Consider the following 27,823-nt stretch of genomic DNA (forward strand, 5'->3'; position numbering starts at 1 on the left):
AACTGAGAAAATGCCTTCATAAGATCTGGCTGTAGGCGAGCCTGCGGAGCATCTTCTTAGCTTGATTGATGTGGGAGGGCGCGGCTCATTATGGATGAGGCTGTCCCTGAGCTGGTGGTCCTGGGTTCTGTAAGGAAGCAGCTGAGCAAGCCACAGGCCAGCCAATAAGTGACACCCCTCCATGGCCTCTCTCTCAGCTCCTGCCTCCAGGTTCCTGCCCTGTTCGAGTTTCCGCCTTGGCTTCCCTGGGTAAGGGACTGACACCTGGAAGTGCAAGCTGGAATAAACCCTTTCCTTCCCACGTTGCCTCGGCCGTGGTGCTTCTTCAGAGCAATAATGATCCTAACTGTGGGTCATTGAAATGCTAGCAATTAAAGCATTATTATAGATGAAAATCTAGACCCCTTCCATATGGTTGCGGGTTCCACAAAAGGAAATAATGTATTAAATTATGGCATGCCCTGAAGTGGATCGCTTGGTGTCCACAGTCACACTAATGAGTAACGCTCAGAATGTGCTCACGTCGTGTCTCAGTGTGCAGGAATCTAAGTTGTGCGTGTGAATAATCGCAGCGATATCCAGGCTCTGTGAGTATCCAAGGAGACGCCAGCCTGCTACAGCCCCTTTGTGGGATCTTAACTGGTCTGTATTTTTACAAGAAACTTATTTGATCATTTGAAAGGGTCATTCAATATTTCCTTTGGAAAATATCCAAAGGGAAACAAAATCAATCCCCCATTGGAGATGTAAGTGGATTCCATACATCCTCAAAGGAAATTAGAAAATAAGGCACTCTCTAATTAATATTAAAATATTTAAACCAGGTAAATTGAGCATGAAGAGAAACATGCCAGTCTCCAGAACTAACACTTAGGCTCTTACACAGACTGCCTTCTCCTCACTTTTCCCATAGCCCTGGAACCATTTTTGGGCGCTGTCTCTCTCCCAGGCCTCTTTTAATTCACATGAGCACTGCTCAGTGGTTCTGTTTTGGAAAGTAAAAGTTAAAATAAAAAGTAGTACCTTACTTTGTATAAGGATTTTCTGAAGTCCTACCTCACAAATAATAGTAAAGTCAGCTTACAAAGCCATAACTACGTCACCTTAGAGCAGTGGTTCTTAACCTGCCAGTCATAACCCCTTTTGGGGTCATCCAACCCTTTCATGGGGGTCACATATCACATATCCTGCATGTTATTATGGTTCATAACAGTAGCAAAATTACAGTTATGAAGTAGCAATGAAATAATTATATGGTTGCAGATCACCACAACATTAATAAGAACTGTATTAAAGGGTTATAGCTTTGTGAGAGTTGTGTGTGAACCACTGTTTTAGAGACTTGGCAGCTGCTAAGGGTTTGACTTCCTTGTACCTTCTTGGAAGGAGGAGGTCCTGGGAGCAGAAGGCAGTGATTGTACGTCGGCCCTGCTGCAATCAATCCCAAGTGCTCACAGGATGGACGCTCTGGGCTGTCTCCTTGATTTTCCCCTTCCCTCTAAGTGTTGACGTTCGTCAACTCATTTTCACGGTTTTTTCATTTACATGATCGTAATGGAAATGGTATTAGGAAAGCATAAAATGCAACGGTGAATGTTCCATATAAATTTAAATCTAGTGCACGTACATATTAGAACTTTTCTGTTAAAACATTTCTTTCTTTCTTTTTTTCTTTTCTTTTTTTTCTTTTTGGTTTTTCTGTGTTTCTCTGTGTAGCCCTGGCAACTCACACTATAGACCAGGCTGGCCTTGAACTCAGAAATCCCACCTGACTCTGCATCCCAAGTGCTGGAATGTTGTTTTTTTTAAAATAACTTTTTAGGTTGATTTATTTCGGGGGTGTGGGTGGTGTGCATGAGTAGGTCAGAGGATGTGTCACTTGTGGAAATAAAAGTTCTCCTCCTCCCAATGTGTGGGCTTCAGGGATGAATCTTGGGTTGTCAGCTTGGTGGCTGGTGCTTTTGCCCACTGAGCCGCCTCACCAGCCCCCATTGTAGTAGGTAAGTAGGTTGGTTAGTGGGTTGGCTGGTTGGTTGGTTGGTTGGTTGGTTGGTTGGTTGGCTGGTTGGTTGGTTGGCTGGTTGGTTGGTTTGTAGGTGGGTTGGTTGGTTTTAGTGGTTTTTTTTTTTTTTTGGTTTGTTTTATTTTTCTTGAGTTTTATTTTGGACACTGACCTAATCTTTTCCTTACCTTTTAAAATAAATTAAATATGACATGTACCAACTGTTATGGAAATGAATGCTGGCTTATCCCCAGGTTGGCTCTTGGGGAAGCTGGGGCAGGGTGTCAGGGTTGCACGTTGTCGGTGATTGGAGCCTTTGTCTTTGAGTATAATTGTGTTCTCGTCATCCTCTGCAGCTGAGTGCACCTAACTAGTGTGTTGCTGTCATGTGTCCTGGGTTTATCTCACTAGCATCCCTGGTTTTTCCCCCAAGAATTTCACAACAGTTAATGACTAGGTTTTTCGAGTATGGAAGCTATTTTCTCTGGGAATATTACTTGTGAGTCTCGGGAACTACAAATGTGAATTAGTATTATTTAATTAAGGGGATTGTTATCCCTTCTGTTTAAGAGGTCATTCATATCTGGAGACCTCATTAGTCCTCTAGATTGGAACTAGGCATGCTGACACATGGGTAATCCTAGGACCTTGAACACTGAGGCAGGAGGATGAGAAGTTAGGGGCCAGTTGTCTACACGGCACCCTGTCTCAAAAAACAAAAGAAGAAAAGGTCACTAGGACTAATTTAGGAAAGATTTGAGTAGTAGTAAAATTAAATAAATTTCAGAATTTTGAATTCTAGGTCTGATGGTACATTCTGGTAACCACAGCAAGGCAGACTGAGCCACACTTAGTACAATGTGCTTTTGGTTCCATGGAGTTAGGTTTTTACCTGAACTTGCTATAGCTTGGAACAGCCTGAGCATCAGGCTCTCAATCATTTGGTGAAGATATCTGTGATTGTTTTGCCCAACATGCTCTGGGGCAGGCATTCTCTGCATTCCATGCCTCAGCTGCAGCGTCCTCCTGGTGCTGGATGTTTAGAAGACAGAGCAGTGACTAAAGGCCAGGAGCACCCATGTGTCACAGGAGAGAGGTCACCAGCCACGTAATGAGTCACCGGCTCTCCTGTACTGGTAGAAATAATGTTTGGAGATCCCTTCTCTGCTGTTCTTTTCAAAATAAGTTTAACAGACCTGTGTTTTACCCATATTTATTCAATGAGCTAGTAAATTTCCAAGAGAAAGTTTAATGAGTATATAACTTCAGTGCAATTCCTAAGTGAGGTCACACCCAAGAAGAAGCAAAGAATCCTGACGTGGGAGCCAGAGGTCTCTCCAGAGAGCCACTCAGACCAAGGAGGGAGAAAAGCCAAAATATCATCCTGAGAGAGGACAGAGTGTGGAATCATAAGAGATTCTTATGGTGGTAACCCGGAGAATTGAACTGGAGAATATGAAGGGTCTGGGAAAGCAAGGTTCAGGTCAGGCTGAAGAAGTGGCTTTTTGACACAAAGCATTTATAGTGTATTAGAACTTGGCACGCTGATAAGGATGTGCACGTGTAGGAGACTCAGTACTGGAGGTGATATGGAAGTGAGTTAATGGACTGAGAAGCTAGCTGGCGCTACATTTATGATAAATGCTTTGGTAGTCGTAGGCACTAGACAGGAAGAGAGGCGATCACAGACGAAGAGAAAGATGTAGGAAGGAAGGCAGGTATTAGGGTTTCCCCATGATGCACATGCACCAGGGCAGGGGGGACAGGTCAGAGCCAGAGGGCTGGAGGCCTCAGGAGGAGAGGGAGCTGGTAAAGCCGAGGAAAGGTGCGTGTATCCAAACGATCTGCTGATGTAGGTGCCTGCCCCGGGGTCCAGCCTGTGCTGCTCCAGCTGGGCCTCACCTTCATCCATGTCTTTCTTTGCCTTCCTCTAACATGGAAATACTGAGGCATTCCATTTCTCAATAGGATCAATACTTTTTTTTCTAAAAAGCTCAGAAGTAAATATTTCAGGCTTTGGTAGCCATATGCTCTCTCTGCCGTATAACCCATCCCCAGTCTTTAAAACAGAACCATTCTTTGGGGATGAAGCATCTACAGCATTGAGCTGACCTCAGCCCTGGAGCTAGAGTTTATAGACCCCTGCTCTACTGTCCCTCAGAAATTAATTTCATTAGAATATTGATGTCACAGTGTGGGGACAGGGTCAGTATAGTCACTAAATGTGTTTTTGAGAGGTAATGCATGCTGGCTGCTTTTATCTGTAAAACACAGCTTCCCAACTTCAAAAGGAATATGATATTTATTCTGAACCAAGTGTGAGTTCCCGTGGCCTAGGAACATAGGCATGGCTTGCCTCTGAATGGCATGCTACACTGTGGAAGTGGTTCTATAAGCACCTTCGTGAGCTGGTACCTTTGCTGTCTACACTGGCAGGGATACCAGAGAGGCAGGTTTGATAAGGATCATCATAGATGTCTGACATGCTTAGCTTTTCGAATGGTAGAAGCTGATGCTCTGTAATAACTTAAAACACCCCAAAGGCTTCACTTGATAGAAGAATGTCAGAAGCAGAGGTGGGTGATGCAAAGCTGTTGAAGGAACTAATGAGAGCCTAAGACAGTTCTAGCTCTGCGTCTGCAGCATTCCAGCTCTGTCCAACCAAATGGTTCTACTCAGCCAATCAGTGTGAACACCAGGGCGCCTTTTTATGGTAACGTTCGTTCACATCTTCTTCCAAGGTTATCTGTGTGGTGTTCCCTGGCTGGCTCCCTTCGTCTTTCGGCCTGGGTTGATGTCATTTCCTTCTTTCTGGAAGCTTTCTGGTCTGAGTTCATGCCCTTTCTGCACACTCCTGTGACATCCTGCGTCACATGTCCAGAGTTCATCCTTGGTTGCCTCCTCTTTCCTGCCAGGCCCTGAGCCCACTGAGCAGGGAAAAGGCAGCCTTTGCCTTCTCAGTAGCTAATTTATAAATGAAAGGAAAGGCTGAGGGTGAAGTGGAGACTGGGAAATAGTCAGACTGGGGCTCAGATGGCACCTCCTGATTGACAGCTCCTCCAGCTTCCCTGTGCCCCCGTGGCTGCTTCCGAGGGCTGTGTTGATGGCACCTCGGTGCTTATGGCCTCCATCTCACCACGGACTAGCGGCGCAGCACCCAGCAGCTCCAGTTTCTTTCTGTCCCATTCTCCTCACTTGAAGTTTGGAGATTCAATGAGAAAATGAATCAAGCAGCTGTTTCCTAGTGATGTCAGTAGTTAGTGGTTATATGATGCGTGGTGGAGCTTGCCTTGGGTCTTCACTGCCTAGTGATGTCAGTAGTTAGTGATTATATGATGCGTGGTCTTCGCTGCTTAGTGTTTCCTCAGAGTCCATATGCAGACTGTGAGCGCCTTCTATGTGCTAAACATGCAGAGTTGTGACTATGACTTAGTCTACCTGAATGACCTTGAATAAACCTCTGCTTGTGATCTGGGGTTTACAGTTGTTCGTGGCGAGCAACCATCTGCATAAACCCCAGTCTGAAAGTCAGGAGACTGAGATGCTGAGCCCGGTGGGCCTTGCCATTGTGTCTCTGCTGCTCTTGTCATATATGTCTTGAGTTTGTCCCTAGAGTCAGACTTGGCGCTTAAATTTCAGTGGAATTGAGCTAATGGTTTTCCACCGTGCTTAAGGGCTTCGGAGGAATCACTTGAAACGGGTCATTTGTAACGTGCGTTTGTAGCTTGTCTCAGTTTCCCAGCGGGTTAGCGAGGGATTATGCCAGCCTGCAAGCCAGCGGGTGCAGTTGCTGTCTCACTGATCCATCACTGGCAGGTTGGATGGGTAACACTCGAAGCCTTGCAATTTATACAGCTAGTTTTTTCTTTCTGACAGGGCAGACAGTTTACAAAAGAATCAAGACCTGGAGTTTGAAAGAAATAGAGAGCGATTTGAGTTTTTAAAGGTATGAACCGGAGTTCAGTTTCTTTGTTTGGTTTTCCATGTTTGTGGGACATGAGGAGAGGTGTGCAGACCAAGGAAAAATTTTTTCAGTGTTCTTCCTGTCCTTCAATCCTAGTGGGGTTCCCAAGCCTTTTGCAACATGAGGATTATTCCTCCTGGCTCAGGAATCATTCACCAGGTGAATCTGGAGTATTTGGCAAGAGTAGTATTTGATCAGGATGGATGCTACTACCCAGACAGCCTCGTGGGCACAGATTCTCACACTACCATGATTGACGGTCTGGGAGTTCTTGGATGGGGTGAGTCTTTCCCACATTCCTATCACATGCACTCTTCTAGAGCATGCACCTCGATCACTGCTGCATTTGCATGGTCATCTGGAGCATGCACCTCGCTCCATCACTGCTATGTTTGCATGGTCATCAGGAGCATGCACTGCACTCACCGACTGTGTTTGCATGGTCATCAGGAGCATGCACCTCGCTCCATCACTGCTATGTTTGCATGGTCATCAGGAGCATGCGCTGCACTCACCGACTGTGTTTGCATGGTCATCAGGAGCATGCACTGCACTCACCGACTGTGTTTGCATGGTCATCAGGAGCATGCACTGCACTCACCGACTGTGTTTGCATGGTCATCAGGAGCATGCGCTGCACTCACCGACTGTGTTTGCATGGTCATCAGGAGCATGCACCTCGCTCCATCACTGCTATGTTTGCATGGTCATCAGGAGCATGCGCTGCACTCACCGACTGTGTTTGCATGGTCATCAGGAGCATGCGCTGCACTCACCGACTGTGTTTGCATGGTCATCTGGAGCATGCACCTCGCTTCATCACTGCTATGTTTGCATGGTCATCAGGAGCATGCGCTGCACTCACCGACTGTGTTTGCATGGTCATCAGGAGCATGCGCTGCACTCACCGACTGTGTTTGCATGGTCATCAGGAGCATGCGCTGCACTCACCGACTGTGTTTGCATGGTCATCAGGAGCATGCGCTGCACTCACCGACTGTGTTTGCATGGTCATCAGGAGCATGCGCTGCACTCACCGACTGTGTTTGCATGGTCATCAGGAGCATGCGCTGCACTCACCGACTGCGTTTGCATGGTCCCAGAGGAAGGTGCTTTGTCCACTCTATTTACTGCTATATTTTCAGTTCCTAGAAGTGAGATTCACTTTCATTTTGGAAAAATAAACTGAATTAAGTTTAAGGACATTTGTATAAGTGAAAATCTCCTAGGCATTTGTTAACAATGGTGCTTCCTAAATCTACTCTTTTACATGTGGCATTGAAGAGATTTTGGCCCAAGTCCTGGGGAAAGGCACACTTTGTAGAGGGAATAGAGAAAAATGAGTGTTCCGTAGGGAAATACAGCTCTCTACCAGGTAAACCTGGTGCTGGCTGAGTTTCTTGACTCTGCGGCTGAGGGACAGAGGACTACAAAGGCATTATTCTTCTGTGCTGTTACCGCAGGTGTAGGTGGTATTGAAGCAGAAGCTGTCATGCTGGGTCAGCCCATCAGCATGGTGCTTCCCCAGGTGATTGGCTACAAGCTGATGGGGAAGCCTCACCCTCTGGTAACATCCACGGACATCGTGCTCACCATCACCAAGGTAATGATACGTGTGTGTGTGTGTGTGTGTGTGTGTGTGTGTGTGTGTATCTGAGCGTCTGTGTGTATGTGTGTGTGTGTCTGTGTGTGTATGTGTGTATGTGTGTGTGTGTGAGCGTCTGTGTGTATGTGTGTGTGTGTGTGTCTGTGTGTGTCTGTGTGAGCGTCTGTGTGTATGTGTGTGTATGTATCTGAGTGTCTGTGTGTATGTGTGTGTGTGTCTGTGTGTGTATGTGTGTATGTGTGTGTGTGTGTGAGCGTCTGTGTGTGTGTGTGTCTGTGTGTGTCTGTGTGAGCGTCTGTGTGTATGAGTGTGTGTGTCTGTGTGTGTATCTGAGCGTCTGTGCATCTGTGTGTCTGTGTGTGTGCCTCTTCCACACGATAGCCAGTGATAGACAGGGAATAAACACAATGGAGTCTGTACTCCAGAGAGGCTAGGATACAATATGTTAATAGAAACTAAAATAAAAATGAAATAAAAGTAATTCTTGTGGTTAAATTTAGATGGTTATCTTTATTCTTTTCCTTAATTTTAAAATCACAATTTTAAAAATTGTGACCTAAAGTACACAGAAATTAAAATCATGTTCATATTCCTGCCACTGATATTGTATTTTTCAAGACAGGGTCTCACTATATATCTCTGGCTGTCCTAGAACTCTCTGTAGACCAGGCTGTCCTCAGACTCACAGAGATCTTCCTGCCTCTCAAGTGCTGGGATTAAGGTGTGTGCCACTACACCTGGCTTCTGTCCCCAAGATTTAAAGATATGATTTAAAGTCCTGCCAGATTTGCCTCTGAGCAATCTTTATATTTTAATATTTTAATATTTTAATGAGTTAGCGTGTCTTTATAATTAGCATGTATTTATGGTTCAGCAGATCTTCTTCCCAGACATAATCACTGTGTTGAGGTTGAAAATTATTCCCATATTTATTTTACACTTTTGCTACAATTCTTTGCACATGGATCTTTATTTTAGTTTTGTTACTTTTTTACTCTCCTGTGTGTGTGAGACAGGCCAAGGCATGTGTGGAGTAAGGAGAACAGACGACCTTTGGGCTTAGTTCTGTCACTGAGCTGTCTCTCTGGCCCCACCTGGATCTTTTTATATGCAAATAGCAACTTAGTTACATGAATAATTTTATACTTTCTTTTCTTGCTTTAAGTTACTTTATTGTAACAGATGTGTCTACCAGTTGGAAAGCATTAGGCCTTTTTCTTAAACTCCTGCAGAAACCACCTCCCCCTTTTTCTTTATTCACTTTACAAAAAGCATCCACTTACTTTTCCATGGAACATGATTTGTGGTAGCAAATATTATGCATTATGTCTTTAAAAACAAATCATTTACTTAAAGACTGTGATTATATATGAAATAAGGTAGTTTCATGGTCTTTATTTTAAACACTTTATTTTCTTAGCATATGGTATAGAAGCCATTTGCATAGACCCTGTGCTTTTTTTTTTTTTTTTTTTTTTTTTTGCTTTTTTTTTTGATTTGGTCTTTATAAACTTTAGCATGAGATTTATTGGAACACCACAAATTATCATGCTATTTTTCAAAAATGGAATAACAGGGCTCACCCCAAAAGCGTGGAAGAATGCATGTAACCGAAGGGCTTTCTGTGCAGTCTCAGCCTCCTGTGAAGCTGGCTTCCTGGGGAAGACAGGAGATAGGCAGCCTGGGGGATGTATGGTAGCCAGAACTGGGCATTCTGTGCATAAAACAAATCATTTACCCAAATACTGTGCTTCATTCTGATGTTTGTGATTTAGAATACCTTACCCTGGTGTTAATCACATTTTTTTTGGCTATTTTTTTCTTTATTTTTAAAGAATAAGAACAAATTTGCTACAATCTCAGATTTACAAGAGAGTTGATGGAAAACTAGTAAAGTCCCCGCCCCCTTCTTCCCAGCTCCCCTAATGTTCACACCACAGTGGCCTTCTCAAAGCAAAGGGTAACGTTGGTACAGTGCTCCTGACTACAGTGTCACTCATCCCTCAGTGATGTCCCTTTGCCATTCTGGGATCCAGTCCTAGGTGCCTTGTTGCTTTTAGGGAATTGCAAAGAAGTAGTTCTGTGTCTTAAACACATGGTGCCAAGCCTCAAACTTTCCTGTTATTTCCACTGGACAGCACCTCCGACAAGTTGGCGTTGTGGGCAAATTTGTGGAGTTTTTCGGGCCAGGAGTGGCACAGCTGTCCATTGCTGACCGAGCTACGATTGCCAACATGTGCCCAGAGTATGGTGCGACAGCAGCCTTCTTCCCGGTTGATGAAGTCAGCATCGCGTACCTGGTGCAGACAGGTAAGTGACAGGCTGAGGGCACAAAGGCTGGGAATCACAGCCCTGCCTTCCGCCTCCGCCCATACCGTGCTCTTGTGCTAGACTTACTCTTCCTCTCTGTGGAGACAGAGTGTTGTCAGATTTAAGGAGGACTGAAACGTAGCTATGATGGCCAAGAAAAAGAGCTCTCTCTCTTTGGTGCCCCAGATCCCAGATGTGTGTGCTGGTTTTCAACTGCTGTGTGCAGTTGAAAACTGCACTGTGTGCAATATCAACTTCTTGATATTGACACAAGAGATCTTAGTGATGGTAACTGTGGTCTCTGGGGTGCCTTTTGGTTACCCCCTTCATAGATTGGTAGGGTAGATTGATGGATTACTTGCTTAAATAATAGAGGAAACCTAGAATCAGAGCAGTGTACTTAACCAGGGCTAATAAGGAGCAGATGGAGAATCGAAGGCCATGGCTGGCTTACTCAGATCACCAGCGGGTTCGAGCCTGAATTCCTGGCGATAGGGCACTGAGGGTTAAGACCTTAGACATTAGGTGCAAATTCAGATTCTTGGTTCTGCCTTGTGCTAGCTGTATTCCTTAGAGAATTTACCTGATAATTTTCCTGAGCTAGCATTTCCTCATTAGTAAATGAGAACAATAATAGTAATAATAATAGTACTTGTTTCATGGATCCGAGTTTGAAGTAATTCATCTGAAGCCCTTAGTGCACAGCGCCAGGCACACTGATGTGCTTATGAGCCAGAGGTATGAGGTGCTTGGTAGTTATTTCAGCAACGTAATGCTAAGAGTATCTGCGGCAGGGTGAGGGCAGATGGATGGGTGGGGTGGGCAGTGCGCTGGGGCTGAGGAGCCTCCTGGTATAGAACTGTCACTGTAAAGGGAGCCAGGAGAAGCAGCCTGGAGGCTGAGGGGGCACACAGCTGCAGACGGGCTCTCCGCCCATAGCCTTTCACCAGGAGGTGGTAACGTGGTTGTTTGCTACCCATGCCACTTAGGTCGCGAGGAAGACAAAGTCAAGCACATCCAGAAGTACCTTCAGGCTGTGGGCATGTTTCGGGATTTCAACGACGCCTCGCAAGACCCAGACTTCACTCAGGTGGGAGAGCAGCTACCAACCAACACGTTCCTTCTTCCTGAAGTCACAAGTGCAGTGGGCTTTGTTTTATCAGGGGTATTCCAACTGTGGGACATTAGTTTCTGTGCCGTTATTTATAAGGGACAGAACAGTGTTGCAGAGGGTGAAAACTGAGAAAGTTAAGGACATAAACATATCAGAGTGACTTCTTTTTTTTGTTTTGTTTTGTTTTTGTTTGTTTGTTTGTTTGGTTTGGTTTGGTTTTTTGGATTTGGTATTTTCGAGACAGGGTTTCTCTATGTAGACCAGGCTGGCCTGGAACTCAGAAATTTGCCTGCCTCTGCCTCCCAGAGTGCTGGGATTAGAGGCGTGTGCTGCCACCGCCCAGCCAGAGTGACTTCTTAATGTGGCTGCTGACCTGACCTCTGTGAACTGAGTGCCCCTTCCTGCCTACTGATTGATACTTCTGCATGGCAGACTTTATTAAGGTAGCTGAGCTTTTTAAAGGTTCAGGCCACCATTGTTACAGTCCTAGAGAGAACTGAAGGCACGAGCATGTCAGTGGCTCTGCCTATCCAGTGATTGGCTTTATTTTCTAGGGGAAAAACTGAATCCATATTTTTCCCAGCAGCCACAATTAGAAAGTAAAGCAGACTTGGGGGGGGGGGTCCAAGTTTTCATGTATCATCGAGGGGGGAAAGTACTCACTGAGTGGTCAGACTGTTTTCTGCAGAGATGGATTGTGGGTACGTCCCTCAGTAGAAAGCCCCTCTCAGCCTGAGAGCCATGGGTGAGCTACTCTCCACAGTAGAGAGTGGAAGAGAGCAGGTAGCCTGTGTCCACCCTGTCTGAGGCTGCAGAGTCCTGCCAGCCCCTGCTACTCCGTGCCCATCTTAGTATTGGGAAATTAATCTTGCACACTGTAAAAGGATTACAACACTGGCTCCCTAGTGTTGGATCGTGGCTGCCTGTTTATTTGGTTGTTTATTGTTGGGATGGCCTAAGGTCTCTGGTGTGGTTGTACTATTTCTTTATGAAGTCTATAATTGCTTTGGCTTGGGTGAACAGGTTGTGGAGTTAGATCTGAAAACAGTTGTGCCTTGCTGCAGTGGACCAAAAAGACCTCAGGACAAAGTTGCCGTGTCTGACATGAAAAAGGACTTTGAAAACTGCCTTGGAGCCAAGGTAAGGCCTCTGGACTCTGCCTGTGCCTTAGGGTCCAGGCTTTCACAACACCTTGCTGTGGATCTTCCTGAAGCCTGGTGCCAAGGGCATTTCTTCTCTATCCTAAACACGTCATTTCCCTCGGCCTGCCTATAAACACAGCCTGTTTATGCGCATATCCTTTTCACGTGAAAGCCCTCATTGTCTGTAGTGTTGTTGTCCCTATTCACACACACTCTTTAGGTCTCTGTACTTTTGCTCTGGCCTCTCTGTGTGCATGTCTCTGCTCCATCTCCTGACATCCTGTTCTGTTCGATCCTCAAAGTTCTGCTCAGATATCCTTCTCTGGAGCATGGCCCCAAGCATCTCCTAGCAGGAAATCATCTGTCCCTCACTTGAAACTTCATAGCACTTAACCTGAAGCCCATTGGGTGAGGTTTCGCATTCTTTCATTTAGATTGTTGCTGTGTGATTTCCCTTACTGACCTGTGCCTTGGAACATAAGATTTGTATCATAACCGTTCTGCTACCCCACAAAGCTCACAGCATGATGTCTGCTGCTCTGTGAGAGTCTCCCAGATGAGAGGTTGAGATGGATTTTTATCCACAAGGCATCAGCGTTAGTTATACCAGACGTTCAGCTGTGCCTTATATTACTGATCAGAGTAATTGAAAGTGATATTAATAAATTTCACCTTCTCCAAGTTTCCACGTGGCCAGAATCAGTAGTCGCAGCTCATAGCCACTCAGCTGCACACGAATGAGTTAGGGCTAACTCCGAACTGTGTAGACTTAAATTGACCTCCTAGTCTAGAGGAGGGAAGAAAGCAATTGTTATTAACTTCATTGCTAAGCAAGATTCAGGACTTACAACTGCCTTTGCGAATATTTAAAAGAATAAAGAGAAGTTGAAATTTTCTGGGCTATTTCAAAGTTTACTCATAGAAGTATTGTTCTGTTAACAGTTGGCACTTAAAATTACTACCAAGGTTTTTCCAAAATGAGAAGTTTTGATCATATATATTTTTCACTGTATCTCAGACTGTGTGTGTCCTATTTCTTTTTTACTGCATGCAATATTTTCAACCTTCCCTTCCCACAGCAAGGATTTAAAGGCTTCCAAGTTCCTCCAGACCATCACAATGACCACAAGACGTTCATCTATAATGACAGTGAATTCACTCTCGCTCACGGCTCCGTGGTGATCGCTGCCATCACCAGCTGCACGAACACCAGCAATCCATCCGTGATGTTAGGAGCAGGTGAGCGCATCTGCTTCCAGCCTCCTTAGAGAGGTAGACTCCGACTGGCCCAGAAAATTCCTACGCAACAAATAGCATCCGGTACAAAATATTCAAAGTAGAAATTTATAGTGTATAACAGCCTTCTTTTGTACTTAGCCCAGAAAATAAGTAGAGGGAAGCAGAGGAAGTAGGGTTTCTGCTAACACTTAGAATCTGGGTCTGCTTGAGAAAGAAGGAAATGGAAGAAGAACCTGTTGTTGGGTTGTAGAGTTGGCTCCTGTAAGGCCCGCTTGGACGGTGAATTTTGCACTGTCTTGGTGCACTGGCAGTTGCAGCCGGGCTGGGGCACAGGGCACTGGCTGATCAAACTCCGTGTGCCCAGCCTGTTGTGCAATGCTGAGGAGCAGTTAATAGTTCATGTGGAGTTCAGGGTTAGAAGAGTGCCTTAGTTCAGATGTTTAGTCACCCTTGAAAGAGCCTCCCTTGGGTCCAGAGACCAAAACCAACAGTTCTTTCTTAGTGGGCCAAAGGGAAATCTTTTTAGAGTTCATCTCTGCCACCTGAACTTTCCATACTTATCTGAGAGCCAGTCTGATCAGGCATCAGCCGCAGTTGCCCTTCCCCCCTCCCCCTCCCCCCCTGGCCTCCCCTCCTTGTTCCTTCATCTCTTTGCCTCATGTCCTCCCCACAGCTGTGATTCTTCTGAAGTCAGAGTACAGGCTATCCCGTCACAGCAGGGGCCCGGGGCCTCTGATCTTCTGCTTTACAGTATCTGTGTTCTAGATCTGTTGTAGGCTGCCTACATCTGCTATCATTCAGTACACAATTTATGAATCTCAGAAAAGGCCCTCCCAGTTAACAATTTTCATCTAAATCCAAACAGATAATATTAGATAATTTTCCCTCCAAACTTTAAAAACTCATTTTATAAAATATTCCTAAATTGCCGGGCAGTGATGGCTCACACCTTTAATCCCTGCAGAGGCAGGCAGATTTCTGAGTTCGAGGCCAACCTGGTCTATAGAGGGAGTTCCAGGACAGCCAGGGCTACACAGAGAAACCCTGTCTCGAGAAAACCAAACCCCAAAAGCCAATATATATATATATATTCCTAAATGACTTGGGTTTCTTTTATTTGTTCAGTTGATTGATTTTGTTTTTGAGAACACGCAGGCTGGTCTAACCTCACAGAGGGTCTGCCTCCTAGGCTGGGAGTAAAGATGCCTGCCCCCATCCATGCCAGGCTGTGATTTGTATTTATTAGAAGGAGCAAGAGCCCTCCTCCCTCTTCAGTTCCGTGACTCATTTGGGCCTGCTGCATGCATCAGCTGTCTCTGGGAGGTGAACTTTTGATCTGCCAGTCAAGAAATGTAACTGGAAAAAATAAAAAACAGGCTTTTTCCTAATGTGTTCCTAACATATAAACAGCCAACCACCCATGCTGTGCCTCTGTTCACCATTTCACAGGACTGTTAGCAAAGAAAGCTGTAGAGGCGGGACTGAATGTGAAGCCCTACGTCAAAACCAGCCTGTCTCCGGGAAGTGGAGTGGTCACCTACTACCTCCGGGAGAGTGGAGTCATGCCTTACCTGTCCCAGTTAGGGTGAGGAAGAGGGTGTTTGCTTTGGTCATGTCTTAGCTTTATGTGGTAGTTCTCCGGGGTCTGTGTCTGCGTGTAGCAGTTTTGAGCTTATCGGGTGCTATGTACTTTCATAGCATTTTACCGCAGGTAAAATGTGATAAAACCCTAGCATTCCAACTGCATGGGGCCCAACGGATGGTTATGCCAGTTCAACAAACAAACAAGAGGGAGCCCTGGGCTTCCGTGTGGCATTCCCTCTTTTCCCCAGAAGAGGGCGCTGTTCCTCATTTGGACTGAGATGAACCACGGGCTGATTGGCAGTGGCTGTGCCATTGTCTGCATTTTGACATGGACATAATTACTTACAAGGCTGCAGTCGTTCTAGTCCTTGAGACAAATTAGGTGCTAAATTAGGTGCCAAAACAGTTTCTCCTTATTGTGTTCTGTTTTCCCCATGTGTTTTATAAAATTCAAAAGGTTTGGGGAACGAATGCACAGTAATAGGAGATGGGGACATCAAATGGCACATCTGGTTTCAGCTTTTAAATATTCCAAATCAACTCCTGTGTCACAAGTTTTAAAATGTCAGTAGCATCCTGTCCTAAACTCACTCCACCGTCATTCCTTCATGACCTGTGGCCTCCGGGAGTTTTCCAGCAGAGGGGCCCACTGAGTGGACATTTCCTGTGCTCTGATGCCCAGGTTTGACGTGGTGGGCTACGGCTGCATGACCTGCATCGGCAACAGCGGGCCCCTGCCCGAACCTGTGGTGGAGGCCATCACTCAGGTAATTACGGATGTCTGCAGAACGCAGGCTGAGTTCATATAGCATGTAACAAATTCTCAAAGTGTTAAGGCGCTCCGTGGGATTGGGATGTGGTCAAGAATATGCTTTAGAAGTAAGATTAACAAGGAGACATCACTAGCTGTGTGACATGGGGCAGCTACGTTAGCTGGTGCGTGCCATGGTTTCCACAATTGTAAACTGGAGACGGTGTAGCACCTGTTTTAGGGAATGCTGAAGGGGGGGGGTCTTGAAGGGAGGGCAAGGCCTTGTCCCTCCCCAATTCCAGCTGCCTTGTTAAAAACCATCTCTTCCATATTTGGCCACTTCCTCTTCCTGAGACTGACTGCCAAGGTCTAGCTATCAAAGTATTAAAGTCCAACAATCAAATACCCCTTTGCCTGCCCTAATCATGACCAATCAAAATTAAACACCTCATCCTAACACGGGGTTTCCCCCTTACCTTTAAAAACTGCCATTTCCCTGTGCATCACAATCTCTCTCCTCTCTATCCAGAGGTGGTCCTTTGTCGTGCGTCCTCACCCCCAGCCCAACAAGTATTCCTCCCCCGACCCTCACCCTCTCTCTCCTGTCTTTGTCTCTTCTGCCCCGCCCTATGATCCTCTGGGGCAATTAACTGTTCTTTGTGCTGAGAACTTGGTCTTGGGGTGTCTTGAGGGTCCCCACACTGAAAATGATGATGATAAATATGAAGTGCAGACTGGAGAGATGGCTCAGTGGTTAAGAGCACTGGCTGCTCTTCCAGAGGTCCTGAGTTCAATTCCCAGCAACCACATGGTGGCTCACAACCATCTGTATTGAGATCTGACGCCCTCTTCTGGAGTGTCTGAAGACAGCGACAGTGTACTTAGATATAATAAAAATAAATAAATCTTTAAAAATGATGTGCTTAGGACAGTGCCTGGCACATGAGCGAGGGCTCAGACCATGCTGCTTTTGACAACTAGGGGCTCTAACATTATTTGTTGCCGCTCATCTGGAACTTGGTTCCAAATCATCCCTATTCCCATATATGAGCTACCTCGGTTGGTTCGGCTTCTGGCCTCACAGGTCTTCGGCCCTGAAAAGCACTGTCGGACCCGTCACTGTGGCTTCCCTGAGATGTCACCCTTTGGCCTTTCTTCGTAGTCTCTCCTCATCATAGACTCCTGCAGCAAAAATTATGTCATGTGCCGACCCGTCTGGTATTTTCTCAAGAACAGAAATGACTGACCACTGCTCCCTGCATTTGACCTGGAGCATTCCCCTCGGAATGCTGCTTCGTGCCCTCCTCCCTGTAGCAGGAGACCTGAGGGAAGGGCGGCTGACGTCTTTGTCCACATGATGTGAAAACTGACCTGTCAGAAGCCTAGGCAGTGCCTTCCTGTGAACTGATGGTTCCCTTGCCTCACACAGGGAGACCTCGTAGCTGTTGGAGTACTGTCTGGCAACAGGAATTTTGAAGGCCGAGTCCATCCTAACACACGGGCCAACTACTTGGCATCTCCCCCACTAGTAATAGCGTATGCAATTGCAGGCACCGTCAGGATTGACTTCGAGAAAGAGCCTTTGGGTAAGACTTTGGGGTTTGTGACTGTCTCTACAGACCGTTGCTGCTTTGCGGGGTGTGCTGGCATGTGGCTTCAATCCTAGGACTCAGAAAGCAGAAGCAGGCAGATCTCTAAAAGTGAGTGAGTTCCAAGCCACACAGGGCTGCACAGTGAGACCTTCTTTAAACACAAAGACTCTAGAGATGAGGCAGAGAGTTCTCCAGGGTACAGCCAAAAGACGAAGGAAGAAGGAAAACCTGAGGAGAGTAGACCTGAGTAGAAGGAAGGCCTGAGGGGAGTGGTAGGTGGCAAGAAGGGATCTAGTCCAGACGTATTAGCGGTTTGCCGTTCAGACTCTTCAGCAGTCCCTGGCTTTGCCTCCTGGCCTCCTGAGGCAGGCTTCCCGCTGCTGTGCAGCCTGTACGAGCGAGCACACTGCAGGTGTTTCAGAATCCCACAGTCCCAAGTGCTGCTTTGCCCTGGGCTCCCTGTGTCCTTACTCCAGCCAGAGGCGATTCAGCGTGGCCGGCATCTCTTAGATTGACTTTTAGGAAATGGAACTCTAGCTGCAGTTGACCGTCAGTGGCTTTTTCTACATTTTTCAATTATCCCCACTCGCTAAGATATATCTGATCCTAAATCGGTGTTCTCAGTGCTGCCATGGAGACGTGAGCTGGGGGAAAGCTGTGTCACCCGGTACATGTCTTCAGTGTGCCACGGCCAGGCAGCACCACCCTGCCCTCTTGTCTCCTCTCCTCAGTCTGTAGACAAATGTGCTGTTCATGGTCAGCGCCGTAGCTTTCACTTTAGCCTGGAGCACAGTCCTGAACTGGCGTCTAGTCCTCCACACACAAGAAGCCGGTGATGTGCTAACACGGGCTTCCTTCTGACACAGGCGTCCTTCAGCCATGAGTGTGCTGTTGTTGGCACTGAGTCCCCAGTTAAGAGCAATATTGTAGAGCCTTCCTCTGTGTCCATAGAGACTGGTCAGGAACCTCTGGGGATACTGAAGTCTGCCAGAACTCAGGTGCCTAACAGCAACTGACAAAGCATTTCCTATTAGGCACAGGCCGCCTCTGAGCCACCCATGACACCTATGACAATGTCAGTGTTCCCACATTATTCCCTAGTGTGGTGTAGGGAATAATGAGGGGGATATACAGGTTCAGTGCAGGCATGCTTTCTGTTTTCAGTCTACAGTGGATTGAATTAACAAATTCAGAATCTATATAAATGTGTCTGTAAATAAGAGAGCATGTGCTACCAGGTTATGTATTAAAGGCTTGATGGAAATGTGATCAGAGATTTTCTTCCAGAGGGAGAGATTCCGTCTTCACTGGCTCATGTTTGCACAGAACAGACGTAGCTGTGCGATAATGAAAGTGGGTGTTAGAGATTTTCTCATCAGCGACATGTCTTCCCCAGGCGTGAATGCACAGGGCCAGCAAGTGTTTCTGAAGGACATCTGGCCCACTCGGGATGAGATCCAGGCGGTGGAGCGGCAGTACGTCATCCCCGGGATGTTCAAGGAGGTCTATCAGAAAATAGAGGTGAGACTCACATGGCGCACGCGCACACCAGGAAGCCTTTATTTATGTTGTCTTTGCAGGCATCGAGGCTAACAGGACATAAGCGATAGAGAGAAACATTTCTTTCTTCCTTTGACCAGCGAGTGTTCTTGGTTATCCTTCGCCCATGATGCACAGATCGGCGCAAGAGATGGCACAGGCCTCAGTGGCCATCTTTGGGTGTGCTGTAGCTCCACTCTTTCAGACATCCTGGCGTGTCCCTGTGTTGAGGACCATGATGGTCACTATATTTTGTCACTGGAGTGGAGTTAATTGATTGAATGTGCCTCTCTAGAAATCATTTAAATGTTAAAAAAAAAAATCAGAATGTTCCAACTCATTGAAATGGGGGGGGGGGGAGTTGTACATTTTAAAAGAAAAGCCGGGCGTGGTGACTCATGCCTTTGATCCCAGCACAGCACCCAGAAGGCAGAGGCGAGTGTATCTCTGAGAGATACCATGCATTGGAGACTGGCGTGGTCTCCATAGTGAGTCCCACGACAGCCTGGGTGTTCATAGGGAGACCCTGTCTCAAAGTAAAAATTAAGTGACTAAGGAAATAAAACAGGAGAAAGTGAGTGGGAAAAGAACCTTGGTAGTGCTCATCCCTGGTGGCCAAGGTCTTCTGGCCGGGGAGATGGTTGGAAAGGAGAGCGAGATTGTAGGGCAGAGCGGTGGGCGTGGGGTCCTCTCACTGTTCCCACAGCCACAGGCTGCTCTCTGGGAAAGTGTCAGGGGGACTTTGTCAGCCATTGAAGGTCAAGTGAAGGATCTCTGAAGGCAATTCAAGCCAACTTAGATATGCAGTGGCTGTCATTTGCTGTCTAGTGTCCGTGTAACCTGGAAGCCCAATGTTTGAAGAATGTATATTCATTATCTGTTGGTTCGTCATGGATGGGGGTGGGACTCACGAGGCCCCTCCCTCCCGGATGAGCGGTGGTTTGGAGAAGAGGAGTCATTTTCTTTTTTTTTCTTTTTTCTTTTTTTTTTTTTTTTTTTTGGTTTTTTTGGATTTGGTTTTTTCGAGACAGGGTTTCTCTGTGTAGCCCTGGGTGTCCTGGAACTCACTCTGTAGACCAGGCTGGCCTCGAACTCAGAAATCCACCTGCCTCTGCCTCCCAGAGTGCGGGGATTACAGGCGTGTGCCACCACCGCCCGGCTAGGAGTCATTTTCTTCAGTAGTGTAGCTGCTGAGAAGATATCCAGGCTCCTGCAAGTCACCCAGCCCACGCTCACACAAGCAATGCTAATTAAACTGAGCAGGTCAGAAGAAAAAGACGTGACCGTGCGCGAGGGGGGTGAGAAGAAGGGAATGACAGTAGTAAGAATTAGGGGACAAGAGGGTAATGGGGGATGCACTCCAGAACATTGCACACACATATATGAAATCCATTACGAGAAGAAAATATAGACACATATATTGGAAATAAAAACAGGTAATACTTAGCAAAGTAAAAGAAAAATGTTTTGTGCCTGTGGGTGCCGAGCCAGTGGGGGCCTCAGCCCTCCCAAGCTCTGAGCAGAAGTCACCCATCAGGGCTGACACGGCTACTGAGGACCCCCTGGGCTATGGATTGAGGTCCCCAGTCCCGCCGTAGCTCTCAGCTGGCAGCTTCTCTCAGCACGGCCACCATGGCTTCTGTTTCCTCATGGTAGACAGTTACCATCAGAGAAATGAGGAGTAGCCAGCGTCTTCACAGGAGCGGTCACCTGCCTGTGAGTTCCGGGGGACAGCAAAGGGCCTTTCTACCAGGGCACAACTGTCACTCAGCAAGACAAAGGAACCACTTTGTGTATCTATTTAGAATCAAAGTGAATTTTAGAAGAACTCTTTTGAAAGTTTTAATTTAACCTATCAAAATTTTCCTGGACTAGAATATGATTGATTCTTTCCCCCCTTTATTTAATTTTTTTAAAGATTTATTTATTTATTTATTTATTTATCTATTTATTATATGTAAACACGCTGTAGCTGTCTTCAGACACCCCAGAAGAGGGCATCAAATCTCATTACAGATGGTTGTGAGCCACCATGTGGTTGCTGGGATTTGAACTCAGGACCTTCAGAAGAGCAGTCAGTGCTCTTAGCTGCTGAGCCATCTCTCCAGCCCCTTTATTTATTTTTTTTCAGACTGTAAACAAAAGCTGGAATGCCCTAGCAGCCCCGTCAGAGAAGCTGTACACATGGAATCCCAAATCTACGTACATTAAGTCACCGCCATTCTTTGAAGGCTTGGTATGGATTTATATTATATTTATAGATATATGTTTGTGTGTGTGTGTGTGTGTGTGCATGTGCGTGTGCGTGCGTGTGTGTGTGTGTGTGTGTGTCTGTGTCTGTGTCTGTGTCTGTGTGATGCTTGTATGTGAGCACGGGTGCATATGTGTAATGTGCCATGACACGTGGAGGTCAGAAGACGCTTACGGAGTCGGTTCTCTCAGTGCACGGTGGGTTCCGGGATCAGACTCAGGTCCTCGGGGTTGGTGTTGGCAAGAACCTTTACCTCGAGCCATCTCACTGGCCTAACGTTCTTTTTTAAAGCGTATGACTGTTGTGCTTGCCTGTGTGTCTGTGTACCACATGTCAGCCTCCCCGTTGTCCTTGGCATCTGAAGAATTATAGAGAAGCAGAAAATGTCCTTGCAGCTGCATCCCTATTGCCTTGGAGGGCTGGTGCCAATATGTCACCTCCTGTCCCAGGTTCAGAAGCGAACCTTTTCAGTTTACCTCACTTTTAATTGTGAACACCGTCACTATGTACCAGTAATTGAAGATTATCCATGCACTGATGTAGAACTCCCAGTCTGGCTTGACCACTCGGTGTTGAGCCCAGCTGGTGACCTGTCTGGGAACCTGGGCAAATGCTGATTTGTGCATTCTTCAATAGACTTTAGATCTCCAGCCACCCAAGTCTATAGTGGATGCCTATGTGCTACTAAACTTAGGAGATTCAGTCACAACGGACCATATCTCTCCAGCTGGGAATATTGCAAGAAACAGCCCTGCGGCTCGCTACTTGACAAACAGAGGGTGAGTGTGGGTGAGCAGGAAGGGCTGAAGGCAGAGGGAGGAAATACCATGAAACCAGCATGTCTATCTTCCTGTGGTGACTTTGAGATCAGAGCGTTCTCTTTCTTTGCTAAGCACTAGTGCTTGAAAATGAGTTGGTTTCCCTTGTTGGCACCATAGAAAGCTGTTGAGTCACAAATGACCAGGAGGGACAGCTTCCCAGGGAAGTGGATGCCGTGGGCTCACCCTTCTTAAGCGTGAAGCCTCGGCAGAGCCTGCTGGAGACCCAGCAGTGATATAACCTGGAATTCATTGCTTGTCCTGTTGGCAGTGCTTACAGGACTCTCTCCAGAGTACAGCTCACCCGGCACGTCATCCCTCAGACAGCCGGTAGCCATACCAGCATCATTCTGTCAGCTCAGTACAGATAAGGAGTTTAGGGGCTCCCTAGGCTAGTTTCCATGAGGAGTAAAAAATTTCCTGATTTCTGTTCCTCCCTTCTGAATCAGTTCCCTTGGAGAGAGGGCTCAGAGTGAATTCAAGAAGCAGAACACATTTTTTAAAAGATATATTTATTATTATATGTAGGTGCACTGTAGCTGTCTTCAGACACACCAGAGAGGGCATCAGATTCCATTACAGATGGTTGTGAGCCACCATGTGGTTGCTGGAAATCGAACTCAGGACCTTTGGAAGAGCAGTCAGTTCTCTTAACAGCTGAACCATCTCTCTAGCCCTAGCAGGACACTTTTATCCCAGGGTAAGGGGAGATTTCTCTTGTCATTGGAGTTCTTTAGAGCAGCGATTACGATCGAGTATAATGTCCCCTTCCCTGCAATACACAAACCCACAACATTTGGGATAGGATTTCAGAGGTTCTGAGGCATGCTTGCCTGCTCCTGAAACCCAACAGAAGCTCCCCTAACTTCCAGATAGTGTCGTAACAATTAAACCATGTTAGCACTGACCCCCAGGATGTCAGACACAGGCCAGTAATCTGGCAGCTGTGTTGGCGGAGATATGCTGTCCTTGGTGTCACAAAGTTCCCATCATCGGTTCTCAGGTGTAAGGTCAGGATCTCTGGCCTGGCTGTGGCTGTCAGGCCCAGATTACTCAGGGGCAAATTCAGGCCCACTTGTAGTGAATATATATTACCCTCTGTTCTCTGATCTAGCTTACTGGCCTCCCTATTGCTTTTAATTCAGTTTTCCCTTCTGTGTAGCTGTGTGAGCTTCCTGCTGAGTTAAGAGGAGATCCAATATGAAAGACTCTTGAGCCGCTCCTGGGGCGTATTGATTCCCGAGCTGCTTCCCTCTGCCTGCCTGGGCCCCAGTTAAGGCTTTGAGAGCAACCTGCAGGCAAAGCAGTGCCTGGCCGACTCAGTGACATGCCTGGGTTTATGGATTTTTTTTTTTTTTGGTCTGTATGTAAGTTTACTGTTCACTCACGTTCTGTCCCACCTTCCGTTATTAGCCTAACGCCACGAGAGTTCAACTCCTACGGCTCCCGCCGGGGTAACGACGCCATCATGGCACGGGGGACGTTTGCCAACATTCGCTTGCTAAACAAGTTTCTGAACAAGCAGGCACCTCAGACTGTCCATCTTCCTTCAGGAGAAACCGTGAGTGTCAGAAACCTGGCTTCGGAAACCAGCGTCTGTCAGGCTCTGATGCCTGATCTTTACGGTGTTCTTTCTTATCTGCACAGCCACAGCCTGCCTGACTTCCTATGGTTCCTCTTACTAGGAGTCCATACTTGTCCTGTTCTTTCCTATATCATGGGAGAGATAACAATCTCATGTTGAGATTAATGGATGGACCCAAGGGTTCACCTAAGTCCCATTCCCTGGAAGTTGAGCTTAAAAAAAGTCTCTGAGTAAAATTTCATCTGTGTTTAAAGTACTTGAAAACTAAATTCCAGATTATTTAGCATATTTATCGAGAAGGGCTCTCCTGTCTCCACTGGTATTTGTTCTAAGCCATTGCATCCACAGCAGAAGGAAGGGCCTGGAGGCCCTTTGAGGTTTGCTCAGACCTGAAGGAGCCTTTTGAAGTTGGTGTGTATTGTGGAGTTGTTTATTTGTAGATGTGGGTATATGAGGTGGGAAAACCTGGACTCAGAGCCACTGGAGGTGAGATCCCATCACGGTTATTTACCTCTGTAGGCCTTTTGATAAATTTGTGACCTAGAAATAACACCAGCCTTAAGTGGCTTTGAGACTTAAGACAATATGGGATGGCCTGTAAGATCCAGGATGGCACTACATCTGTGGGCCCCAAGGACTGTTCTGTAACTGTCTGAAAACTGCCTGCCCTCCTTGAAGATGGCCAGCTGCTGCTGCTGCTGCTGCTGCTGCTGCTGCTGCTGCCGCCACCGCCACCTCCTCCTCCTCCTCCTCCTCTTCCTCCTCTTCCTCCTCCTCCTCTTCCTCCTCTTCTTTTTATTTCTACTTTTCTTTTACTGAAAATATTTTTTTTCATACAATATACTCTGATTACAGTTCCCCAACAACTCAGAAAAGACTCTAGCCTGGTGTTGAGTTGATGTAAAATTAACCAGCACATCAACCCTAATGTGCTGTAGGGTTGATCAGTGTAGCAGGCTGGTGGGGTGAGAAGAGAACAGGACACGGGGGCACTGCAAAAAGTAGAAAACTTAAAATCATCTCCACAGAATTTTTGTAGCACTAGCAGTCAGAAGCCAAGATCCTTGTACATTATGGAAAAAGAAAGAACACATTAAAAGATTCAAAAGCAAGGCTGATCTCTTTGGAAAATTTCTGGGAGTATATAGGAGTGACAAAGGGAGAGAGATCATGAAAAGGGACTGAACTCACACAGCACAACATGTGATTTAGTGCAAGTTCTATAGACAAATGGGCGGAGGAGAGATGGCTCTGCAGTCAGGATCACCCAGTGCTGCTCTAGAGGTCTGTCCCCAGCACCCACATCAGGATGCTCACAGCCCTGCATTCCAGGGGGCCTGGCACCTCTCCTGGATGCCACAGGCACCCTGTGTAGGTTGTATATGTACATTTAGACACACATACACACACACACACACACACAAATTAATCTTGAGAGAGAGAGAGAGAGAGAGAGAGAGAGAGAGAGAGAATAACTCAAGGAATCTGTTTAGAAAAGCTCCACTGAGCAATAGACACATGATTGCAAAGACCTTGTCAAGTCACAGGGTTTGAAACTAGGAAAAATAGAAATTCTGGAAGGAAGGCCAGCCTGCAGGTAACATAAGCTGCTTCCCCGTGGGATTCTGAGCTGCATTCTCAAAAAGCACTTTTTAAGGCACAGACTTCCATGCTGTTAATTCACAAGGCTAGTAATCTCTGGGATGAGGCAGGTAGGTAGTTTCCTTCTGATCCTGCTGCTTTCTTGTGCAGAGAAAACCTATTGTTGCAGTAGAACCAGTTTAAGCTTATCCCACTAACTTACAAAGAATGAGACTGGGACTATGGTTATTTTATTGGACTTTGGCAGTTACTGGGGATAACCCCGAATCTACTTTGCTAACTGTGGGCCTGGCCTGGCTCCTCCCCAGTGATGTGCTCAGACACTTGCTGTTCCTCCTGGCCATGCTCATGGTCCTCTCCCATTGTGGAGGCTTTCTCCTCTCCTCTTCTTCCTCCTCCTCTTGCTTCTCTAACCCCAACCAGGTAACTTAAAGCCCACCTACCTCTAATCCCTCAAGTAATGGACTATAGCCAATTTTCTTTAACCAGTAGTTTTAAATTAAGGAACAAGGTTTGCATAGCAAAAGCTTGTAACCATAAATATGAGAATTCACTGATGGGCCGAGACCTTTGGGTACAGAATTTAGCATTAACAATACATAGCAACAGACCAAACCTTAACAGGTTGTATAGCATTTCTGTATTCGTGAGGTCTGTCCAACTCAAGGTTTAGGTGATAACAAATGAAATTAAGCACAGCCCCAGCCATCCACCAGGATTTTGACTTGTGCAAAGGCCTATTTTAGGATTTAACCCAAGGCTTGCCTTGAGCCCCTTTCAATTGACTCCTTTTTAAGGGGCTTTACTTCCTGATCCACTTAGCTATATACATAATTTTTAAATTCCCAATCACCAGTGATGTCATCAGATATCTGGGGAATTCTCAAGCCAACAGAATATATCCTGTGAGAAGCAAATTTGTTTGTGGAAGATGTTTCTTACTTATTAAATTAGCTGACTCTTCTCGAGCTGTTGCGTCAGGCCTCCAAGCATGCGTCTCCTGCCTCTGCCGTGGCCTGCACGTAGAGGGACAAGAAGACTTTGCATTTGATATATGGTTTATAAACATACTATAAGGGTCCGAAAAATCAGTGAAGGAAGACCCCAGACTCAGGTAGTATACGAAGATAGAACCTTTATTCTGCAGAAACATCCAGCATGCAGGGGTCAACCATGTTTTGACATGGTGACCTCAGATTAAGGTACCCAGGTCTTCTTATAGGGGACTGGGGGAACTCTCTAGAAGGATCAGGCAATCTAAAATTTCCTTGGCATGTGCTGGGGGGTCACAGGTGGTCAGTGGTTTGCTTTCCTTTGTCATGAACGTTTAACCACAGGCTGAGGTAGGGCTGCCCAGGCCAGATGGCCTGTCCTGAGATAAGATAGTTCCCATTTTTACAGTTATTCCCCAGGCTGTTCTTTGGGTGGAGGTTTTATGACCTTGTCCCTGGATGTTTTGGTCTGTTCCTGGAGCTTGTAACTACAGCCCCTAGGCCCCTAGATGGAAACTAGTGGGCTTTGTGTTGTCTTTTCTATACCATCTTGCATTTCGCTACCTTTCAGAACTGACCATTGCTGGGCCTCTAGTACTGGACCAAAACCTGGGCTTCATGGGTTTTTTTTTCTTTTCATTGCAAATGGTTTAGTCCTCTGGGTCTGTGGCCCACTCTTGCCTTTTGTCATCTATAACACCTTCCTTTCCTCTTCTCAGCTCGATGTGTTCGATGCTGCTGAGCGGTACCAGCAGGCTGGACTTCCCCTGATTGTTCTGGCTGGCAAAGAATACGGTTCCGGCAGCTCCCGAGACTGGGCGGCCAAAGGCCCTTTCCTGCTGGTATGTATGTATGGAGACGATGCTTCCTGGTGGGGCCACTCAGAACGGGAGCCGGGGCCAGGAGGGTGCTTTGTTCCCAAGACACTATGAAAAAGCAGATTGTGATATCCACCCAGCCTGCTTCTCTGCTGATCTAGACCTCTTCCACCCAAAGAGCAACAGTCACTAGGAGAACTGGCTCAGGTAGATCAGCTCGGGACTGGCAGCATTCGCTCTGCAGGTATCTGTTGATAACTTTGGAGGAAAACCTGTCAGGCTGACACATTCAGAGATGTATATGCAGCTATTGTTTGTGTGTGTGTGTGTGTGTGTGTGTGTGTGTGTGTGTGTGTGTGTGTGTAAATCGCATGGCTTTCATAATTGTCACAGCTCTAGAGGGCCTGGGAGAATAGAGCCCATAAATGAGGCTGACTAAAGTCTCATGAATTGCCAATTTTATTCAGTACCTCAGACAATTTATACTGTGAGCATTAAGACCGGTCACATAAGTAAAGCTCTCATGAGTTCAAGCTGTATACAATCACAAGGACAAGATGCACGTGGCAAAAACATGTTTTTCATAGAAGTATATAAAGGATAATATAAACATTTAGTAGAATTATAGAATAATAATTTAATAGAATTAATAGAATAATAACAGCAAGCAATAATGAGTGATCCAAAATCAACTCACCCCTATCCGCTACACTTGGGAGGACAACACAGAGACACATTCCAAGAGCAATTCCCTGTTCTGAAGAAGTTGAGGTCAGGAGACCCTTGTGTTGTTTCTTGGACTTTTCTCATAAGCACTCATAATTCTCCTCACCGACTCCATTCCTGGACCACGTTCAACACGTAGTCTCAGAGCTCGGAGCCCCCGAATGTGTTAAGATTATAGTCCTCGGTGA

At 46.3% G+C, this 27,823-nt stretch overlaps 1 protein-coding gene across 2 annotated transcripts in view; it reads left to right on the forward strand.

Annotated features, from left to right (window-relative positions):
• Aco1 (aconitase 1) overlaps window positions 1-27,823 on the forward strand; it is a 56,358-nt gene that overhangs the window by 25,169 nt on the left and 3,366 nt on the right. For both annotated transcript variants that reach the window (XM_052176239.1, XM_052176238.1), the window contains 15 exons: window positions 5,879-5,948; window positions 6,063-6,246; window positions 7,430-7,569; window positions 9,711-9,882; window positions 10,872-10,972; window positions 12,020-12,136; window positions 13,218-13,377; window positions 14,827-14,962; window positions 15,644-15,728; window positions 17,142-17,298; window positions 18,701-18,825; window positions 20,975-21,079; window positions 21,731-21,873; window positions 23,326-23,473; window positions 26,811-26,933. In XM_052176239.1, coding sequence (XP_052032199.1) covers window positions 5,879-5,948; window positions 6,063-6,246; window positions 7,430-7,569; window positions 9,711-9,882; window positions 10,872-10,972; window positions 12,020-12,136; window positions 13,218-13,377; window positions 14,827-14,962; window positions 15,644-15,728; window positions 17,142-17,298; window positions 18,701-18,825; window positions 20,975-21,079; window positions 21,731-21,873; window positions 23,326-23,473; window positions 26,811-26,933 — 1,966 coding nt within the window. The remainder of the gene's footprint in view (window positions 1-5,878; window positions 5,949-6,062; window positions 6,247-7,429; window positions 7,570-9,710; window positions 9,883-10,871; window positions 10,973-12,019; window positions 12,137-13,217; window positions 13,378-14,826; window positions 14,963-15,643; window positions 15,729-17,141; window positions 17,299-18,700; window positions 18,826-20,974; window positions 21,080-21,730; window positions 21,874-23,325; window positions 23,474-26,810; window positions 26,934-27,823) is intronic.

The sequence above is a fragment of the Apodemus sylvaticus genome, chromosome 3, assembly GCF_947179515.1.
Source record: "Apodemus sylvaticus chromosome 3, mApoSyl1.1, whole genome shotgun sequence".
In the NCBI taxonomy this organism is placed as follows: Eukaryota; Metazoa; Chordata; class Mammalia; order Rodentia; family Muridae; genus Apodemus; species Apodemus sylvaticus.